Source organism: Vidua macroura, chromosome 4, assembly GCF_024509145.1.
Source record: "Vidua macroura isolate BioBank_ID:100142 chromosome 4, ASM2450914v1, whole genome shotgun sequence".
Lineage (NCBI taxonomy): Eukaryota > Metazoa > Chordata > Aves > Passeriformes > Viduidae > Vidua > Vidua macroura.
In genome coordinates this window covers 1,937,236-1,945,216 of record NC_071574.1, presented here as the reverse complement: position 1 = coordinate 1,945,216, position 7,981 = coordinate 1,937,236, and the positions used below count along the sequence as shown (strand labels likewise).

General features: G+C 47.6%; 2 protein-coding genes across 4 annotated transcripts in view; one reads left to right on the top strand and one right to left on the bottom strand.

Moving 5' to 3' along the window:
* Nucleotides 1–471: 471 nt before the first annotated feature.
* TIFA (TRAF interacting protein with forkhead associated domain) lies at nt 472–4,295 on the bottom strand. Of its 2 annotated transcripts, XM_053975427.1 has the most exons (3): nt 3,932–4,295; nt 3,551–3,684; nt 472–1,738 (listed from the first exon to the last, which is right to left on the bottom strand). In XM_053975427.1, exon 3 carries the CDS (start codon nt 1,684–1,686, stop codon nt 1,123–1,125), a length of 564 nt encoding a protein of 187 aa, XP_053831402.1. In that variant the 5' UTR covers nt 1,687–1,738; nt 3,551–3,684; nt 3,932–4,295; the 3' UTR covers nt 472–1,122. The 2 variants fall into 2 exon arrangements, with proteins under 2 accessions (XP_053831402.1, XP_053831404.1); XM_053975429.1 differs by lacking the exon at nt 3,932–4,295 and having other exon boundaries at nt 3,551–3,781.
* Nucleotides 4,296–5,166: 871 nt separating this feature from the next.
* ALPK1 (alpha kinase 1) overlaps nt 5,167–7,981 on the top strand; it is a 31,790-nt gene continuing 28,975 nt past the window's right edge. For both annotated transcript variants that reach the window (XM_053975425.1, XM_053975423.1), the window contains exons 1-2: nt 5,167–5,220; nt 7,606–7,713. The gene's annotated coding sequence lies outside the window, so the exon portion shown is untranslated. The remainder of the gene's footprint in view (nt 5,221–7,605; nt 7,714–7,981) is intronic.

The following is a 7,981-nucleotide window of genomic DNA, read 5'->3' as shown; positions in this document are numbered from 1 at the left end:
CCCATGGCTTTCTCACAATTCTGGTTGGTTGCGTTAATCTCAGCTCTTCCTCCCCTCAGTTATAATTATGGTTTGCTTGGAATGATTAATGCTGAAATGCATCCTAATATTTAGTGGTGATAAAATGGGTAACTCCCATTCTTCCCCAGTGTGTCTTTCAAGCAAACTAAAATACTTGACAAAATAAAAAAGCCAAATGCCAATGAAAAGCTGAGCCCCTGACAAAGGAAAACATAACTGAAACACCCTGAGAAATACTTAAAAGACAAGAAAATTATTAGAGAGGTTTGGGTAGAGGAGTAGAGGTAGAAAACTTCCTGAAAGTATTTAAGTAAATTCTTACCTTGGAGCGATGGCATTTTTGGAAAGCCTGGAATAGTGCCAGTGACAGTCTCTTATCTGGATGGTCCTGGAAATAATTTTATTCTCCAAAAATTCTTTTAGATTGCAGCTATATAATGGAGCAAATCCTTACCACAGAACAAAATGTATTTATTGCAAAATTCATGTGGATTTTTATAGACCATGATCATTGATGCTACATGTTCGTCTACATCACAAGCAAAAGCAGTTAACTTGCAAAAGAAAAATATATATGTTAATTAAATAAGTAGAAATAAAAAAGAAACCTTGCTTTGAAGCTAATAAAAACATAAATTTAAAAGGACAAAGTGTTTCTCAGTTGCGAAATCCGTGAAGTCACAGCCTTGGCTCGCAAAAAATACTGTTTGGAATTTGGTGTGCAAATAAGAGCACCAAGTATAATATGCAACACGACATTGTGTCAGCCCTTGGCTGGGACCAAAAACCCTGCTGTGCATGCTCTGCATTAATGCCTGTTAAATGTCCCTTCAAGGCACGTGGCCACGGTTCTGGGGTGGGTTTGAGTGACCCCCCCACCTCCCACACCTTTCTGGGCATCAGAGAGCCCTCAGTGAAGGCAGTGGCAGGAATCCATTTCTGTGGAGCAGTGCTCTGGAATGCCTGTGCTGAAAACACCAAGTAAAGAAGACTGATGTGCAGCAGGCAGTGAGCTCCGCCAAGAACACTGGGCTGAGGTGAGAGCCGTGTATGCTGGGAGCTGTGCAGGCCACAAAAGCTGATCTGGCCTCCTCCTCCCCGCTAGTACAGCTCGTTTTCATCAATCTCTGTGGGGCTTTTGCCTTGGGAAAGAGGAAAGGAAGGAGAAACGCCATTCTCGGGTATAGGCTGCAGGGATGGCAGGCACCTTTCTTGTAAGATGGGTGCTTCAGCCAAGTGTAAGTGAATCTCAAAATAATCCACGGCCTCCCCTTCTTGAATCTCTGCCAGGATCTGGTAGTCCCCAAAACAGATGATGCACTTCAGGGGCAGGTCGATTTTGTTTAAGTACCCCAGTTCCGTTTGGCTGACGGTCAGTTTGGTTTTCTTGCTCAAGTTCTTGATCTCAAAGCCGTACTCCGAGGTGTGGAGCCTCCTGTAGAACTGCAGGGAGAACTGGATGCGGGAGACGCGCGTGTCCATCAGGCTGTAGCGGCAGAGGCTGGAATCGCGGCCGAACTTGGCCGTGTCGTCCGCCCGGACCTGCTGGCGCCTGCAGAAATCCAGGCAGCGGAACATCATCTTCTCGGCCTGGCCGGGGTGGTAGAAGGTGAGGTGGAGGCACGTCACTGTCTCCTCTGTTTCGGCCTCCTCGAAGGAGCTCATGACGAGAGGAGCCCTCAGAACCAGGAGGCGGCAAAAGCACGGCGTGGAACGGCTGCGGAACCCAACAAATTGGTTTCAGTGTGGCACCGCAATATTTCCTGGGCTGCTCTGCACTGGACAGAACCCGCAGATACCTGACAATAAACGTGATGAAAACACAGGAGCGGGAGCTCAGCAGCCACGAGTGACCACTGCTGCCAGCAAGCTCTTCGTGAGGGCCTCGCAGGCGGATTTATCTTTGCAAGAAATGTGTCATTTAGCAGATTGAGATTTGATTGACAGACTTAAAATGGAGTAGGCACTACTGGCTGGGCCTGTGCGCTCTGCTCTCGGTGTTTACCTGGAAGGTATCAAGGGACTTTTACCAGGAGTCTGTCTGTAGGCAGTGGTAATTCAAATATTTATAAAGAATTCCTTGGGCTCGCCGAACTGACCTCTTGCACAGAAAAAGTGTTTAGAAGTGACTGCTGGGACAGCATAAAAAGTGAATGCAAAAGTTGCACTACCCACGAGACCTAAAAGAGGAATTGTCACCACCTCTGGCTATTTCCCCATTGTCTGTTGGAAAATCCCAGCTCTCTGCTTCTGCAGAAGTGCTAAAAAAATTTACTTTTCTTGGGTTTGATAGTTTTGTGCTGTTTTTTGAAGTTCTTCACGTGCAGCACAGAGACCACATACTTATGAAACAAATTCTGTTCCAAAGCCTGAGCGACTGCAGTGCATCCTAATAAAACCTGAGACAGCTCAGGTTCTCTAAATGCAAGATGCCATCTGGTTCTCTAAATGCAAGGCCAGCGTATTCCCGCACTAAAACTGAGCCTTGAAAAGAAAAGTCTTGCTATCTGAAAGTAGAAACCAGCCAATGAGTTCCCAGTTACTCACCAGAGAAACACGTGAGCAGCCATTTAACTGGTATCACGCAGAGCAGATGTTTCTATATCCAGACTGCCTTAAGTTCCCAGCGTGTGTCTCACACAAGATCTGGAGCTCACCAGCTCCATTCAGAGCTTTATGAGTAGCTGAATCATCACTGCAATGAAGTGATGATTGTGTTTTGTGATGATGGAGTTGACTTGTGGTTTTTACACTCTGCACAAAAACACCAAGCATAGTGCACTGTGGTGTATCAGTGCATCATTATCTGTGTGAAACCTCAAAACTGGCTCCTCTGCACCTTTAACACAAAATCAGCCACAGTTCTGACACAGTAGCTCAGCAGCCTCAGCTTGGTTACTGAAGCAGGCTGCAACAGCACAGATGATGAGTGAAACACAGCATTTCCAGCAGAGCTCCCTTTAAAACAAGCTAGGAAATATCATCTGTGCTTTTGGCAGCAATACAGACAGACGCCCTGATCGCAGGTTACTCCTCTGCCATCTGTGAGCCAAGCTGTGGTGGCACCATTGTCGGTCCCTCCTCCTCGTGGATTCCCCAGGTCTCTCCGGGATGCTGGAAGCAGCTCTGTGGGCCAGGAGGGACTGTCCCCGTGTCTAGCCCTGCCCTTCCTTGTTTTGCTCCAGTGAGGGGATATTACATGAGGTCACCTTTGGTGAAGGGGAAAACCACTGAGCGCTTTCATTATGTTCGCAGTTCAGCCCGCAGAGACACTTCTGTGCCTCGCGACTTTAGTTCACATTAGTGAGTTTTACAGACGGCTACGTTAATTTAAAAAAGAACAGCCACCCGTTGCTTCGGCAGCACCCACTGATGAACCTGGATCTCGGCAGCTCCCACAGACCCCGCTCCAGACCCACGATCCCCTCAGGCATCCCCCTCACGGCTGCCCAGTGCTGCCTCAAAGGCTCACCGAGATCGAGCATACTGAGCATTCCTTCACGTAAATGCTAAAGGAGTTTCTACTTACTAGAGTGCATTGGCCAGGAGGAATAATAAACTTTCTGTAGATCTCTCCCGCAGCTCTAAGGCAGCCACTGCCCCGCTGTCGTCCGTACCTCCACCGCAGTCAAACCCACCGCGGTCTCACCTCGTCATCCTCTCCTAGGGGACAGCGAGTACCATTATCCCCACTTCCAGAGGCAGCAGAACAACGGGAATCCCTAAGAATATGGGCTCCGGCTCCCGGAGCAGGCTCGGCACCACCTCCCACCCCACAGCACGGCCATCCCGGGATCTCCCGGACCGAACCCACGGGAACTGCTCGGCGACATCCCGGCCTGCCCGCCCATCTATCCCGCCCCTTTCCCTCCCCTCATGTCCTCCCGGCCCGGCCCGGCAGCCTCCTCACCTGCCGAGAGCGGGGCTCCGGCGGCTGCCGAGGGCTGCAGCGGCTCCTGGCTCCCGGTAACTCCTGAGGGAGCCGGCGGGAAGCGCTGAGGCGGGAGGAGCTGGGACGGGCGGGGCTGGGGCGGGAAGCGCTGAGGGCACGGCGGGGCCGGAAGTAGAGCGTCTTTAAAAGTAAAGGAGGGGGGAAAAAAAATAAGAGAGTTAAAGTATTTATTACAGCGAATGACTCTAAAGGAATAGCCACGGGTCTGTCCGGGGTTTACGGGGCCATGTGAGCATGTGTTCAGAGCCGTGTCAGGGATCACAAGTTCACGGGCTCAGCTGTCAGACAAAATAATCCCGGTTCTACCCCCCGTATGAACGCTTTGAGGAGTAAAACCCTTTGGTAAGCGGCACACTATAAGCATATAGCAGTTGACCTGATAATGTTCTTAAACTGATTATTGTAAAATATTTGGTTGTTTGCTTTAAGCAACCGCAGTTCAGGTTCATTGCACTGCCTTTAGCGAATAGCCTAATCTTCCCCTGGCCGATGGTCTAAAGTGATCTGAAAACTTTTCCTTACGTCTCTTTTTTCCTCCCTTTACAAATCCCGAGACAGCCGTGGATTCTTCTTTATCCAGCGGCTTGGTTTTTCATGTCCACCCGTGTTACTCCCCAGCACAGGACAAGTGGCGAAGCGAAGCTGTTCCTTTTCCATCCACATCCCGAACCTTCCGTGTCCTCCCTTCCCTGTGCCTGCACAGCGACTGAGTACTGAGGGCTTGATTGCTCTGGCACATGCCGTCAAATTCTGCCTTGGTTCATCATACAAGCTGCTTTTCACTTTTTGTACCTTCAACAAACAGGTAAAGGACTTGTGTGGGTTGATAAGTTCCCTTGTAGTTCTTGTGGAATAACTTTTGTCTGTATGCAGCCTACTACTGCTGTTCTGTGGCTCTTCTCCCTGACATCGGGGAAAAAAAAATAAAAGGGAAAAAAAAAAGGGATTAAACTGTGTTTTGCAAGAAGTTGTGCTGAAAAGCAGAAAAGGCAAACAGATTGCTCCAACTTTCTCCCACACGTGAAGGCCTTTTTTACAGCAGGCAGGGCTGGGCCTGTGTGCTCACACACAAGAAAAATGCAATACTTTGCTGCCTTCTGGAAAGGCCAGAATTGCGCAACCCTGCTGTTTATTGCATCTGTCGATAGTTTTAATTCCTGTCAGCCCTTTGTTTCTGGAAAGAGCCAAGTCCCAGGTCATCGGACAACTTTTCTGATAGAATTATTTTGATACTTGTAACTATTGAGGTATGTAATGACCTTTCCTGTTTGTTTTTTTTTTTTTTTTGCCCTAGGATTGTGTAACGTCAAATTAACTGCATGTTCCTTTATTGTTTTATGATTTAAGTATAGCTCTGTGTGATTTTGTACAGGGGAGGGCAGAAACTGGATTTACAGCTTCTCTCTTCAATAAGTTTCTAGTCAGTTGAAACGTTGCCAGCTTCAGGAAAACAGCTCCAGGTTTGCCCTTTATGAGAAAAAAAAAAAAATACACAGGCACTCTGTGCCTGTGGGGTTTTTGGGTGATCTTCCTGCTAAAATCGTTCTGTGCTGTAGTGAAAGTTATTCCAGTATTACGATAACTTCTTCTTTTAGTTGAAATTTCTTCGGTCGAAAGCGAAACTGCAAATAAATGTGGTGTTTGGGGTAATTTAGTGTTTTTCAGGCTGGAGGACCGAGGCGGTTTTGACGTGGCTGTGACGGTGCGTTGTTCTTCTCACAGCTGATTTCTGTAACTCCAGAGCCTACACAGGCAAATCCGGGAAATGGAAAAATACCAGGAACTTTAATGTTGCTGTCAGTCCTAATTGGCTTAGGAAACAGGAGTCAGTGAGGGGAAATGTGTTTCTTTCTCTTTCTGGGATGTTCGTGGTGGGTCACAACAGCTATAGGAAATATAGTCTCTTAATCCTGTGTGGGAGTGGTTGTGAGTTGGGAATGCTGTGGTGACATTTCTTGGACAGTTGGGAAAAATGTCCTTTTATAGTTCTGTCCCTGTTATGGCATTAAAGCCTTTCTGGGGGCATTTGAGACCGGCATCCCTCCAGACCAGTCTGAAACTTTCTCCTCGTCTCTGCTATTTAAATTTACATGATCAAAGTATCCTCACCCTGCTGAATCATCAGGAAGTCTGGCCTGATTTCTGCTGTGCTGAGATTTCCACAGTTCTGTCCTTCTCTCTTAAGGTCAGATTTTGAACCTGGTTGTCAAAACTGTCGATGTGGTGCTCGGATTTGCCAGTGGGTTCGGGTGTAAAGGGTGACAACAGCTGTGAATGTTGTGTGTGAGTATAATTCCCGTGGCTTTTCGGTCACCAGCGTTCCCACTCACTGGCATGGCTTGTTCCTAACTGCTCACAGCCCTTTTCCCATTCCAAGCCAGCCAGTCACTCCGAGCACAGGAGTGGGAGCCAGTAGATGGCAATGTGTGACCGGACACGGGAAGACAAGGTTTGTTTTGGGGGACTTTTGTGTTTTGTGCTAATTAGTTGTTGGTTTGGGTGGGTGGGTGGCTGGGGGGTTCTTTCCTTTATCTTTGTTTTTCGTTTTAAGTCATAAGTTTCATTTCGGTAGAGCAAGAGTTGTCGAGGTGCTTGTAAGTTAATGGTAATAATGGCAGTGATGATTTCCAGGAGTTGGGAAAGGCCTAATGGAGTGTGCAACAACTTGTAGTGAGGTTCTGCAGCGCGTTGTTGTTACTGCACAGCGACCGGGTGCCTCAAGTTGAAAGAGAAATGAGACAGCCCTTCTCAAAGGCAGGTGTACTCCAGAGATATCCCATTGTATTCCACTGGATGTCAGTGTAAGAGGGAGGAGAGGAGCACCGGGAGGACATGTGTTCCCTGAAGTTTTAGCTCCCAGTGCCAAGAGCAGCTCCACTCCGTAAGCAGAGAGGAGATCTTCCAAAGGAGGAATAGGGGGCACAGTTCCCTCTGTTTATTTCCTTCTTTGCTCCTTGTTTGCTCGGGAAAAAGAACTCTTCCACTTCTCTTTTCTTCTCAGCAGAGCAGAATAAACTGGTGAGGAATATTCACCTTGACTGCTGAGAAGTACTCCTGGCAAGACGGACTTTGTTTATGCCACTTTCCAAGTTCTCATTTTGGTTCTAAATCATGATCTGCCCTTGGTCCTCCTTTATTAGAGCCTGTCTGGCTTCTCCCTTTCTCTTCCTTCTTAGTTTCTCTTCCATTTCCCTGCCTCTCCTGCTCTCTGCTGTTCTTCCCTCTCACCATCCTCCTGGTTATTTTTCCTATTTCCTCTGCTGCTCCCTCCACCTTGTGTTTGTTTTTTCTCTGGACCCTTTCTCCCTCCACTGCAAAGGAAAAAAGAATTTTTGCGGCTGTTTTGATAGCGAGGAGGTTGAACATTATCTTCACCAGGCCCTACATTTTACTGTGGAGGCTGAATCCACTCTCCTTGTCTGGTTTGACACCATTCAGACAGAGAAAATTTCCTGTGCACACTGCAGGCTGAGCAGAGTCAGCCTTTCCAATTCCCTTCATTGCACAAAGAAAGTAGCTTAGAACAGTTAAAGATAATATAAGCTGTATTTTCCTGATATGTAGCAGGACCAGAGAATATAGTGACCTTTTTTTGTTGTTTTGTAATTTTTTCTCCCTTTAAATTTGTATAGATGTGAAGGTGTTGAAGATTCCACACCGTGTGGCAATGAAAACACAGTCCCATTATCTCAGTTTACAGCGTTCAGGGGCACCCAGCCATGAGCAGTGCAGCCTTACAGGTACATCTACGACCATTTCTCTCTTTTTCCTTCCAAGATAGATATGGCCGTGTCCCAAACTACTCAAGCAGCTTCCTTCCTACTCAGGGAAGCGGGTGTCTGGTTCTCCTTCACCTTTGATTGTTCTGGGAGCCCTCCCTTGGGGCAGTTGCTGTTGAGGTTTAGGAAAAAAGGATTTTTATTACTGGAGGCACATAAATTGGCACTGAGGGGTGGTGAAAGGCAGACGGGTGTCTCTTCCCTGTTTGCAGCCCCTTGCCTGGGGACT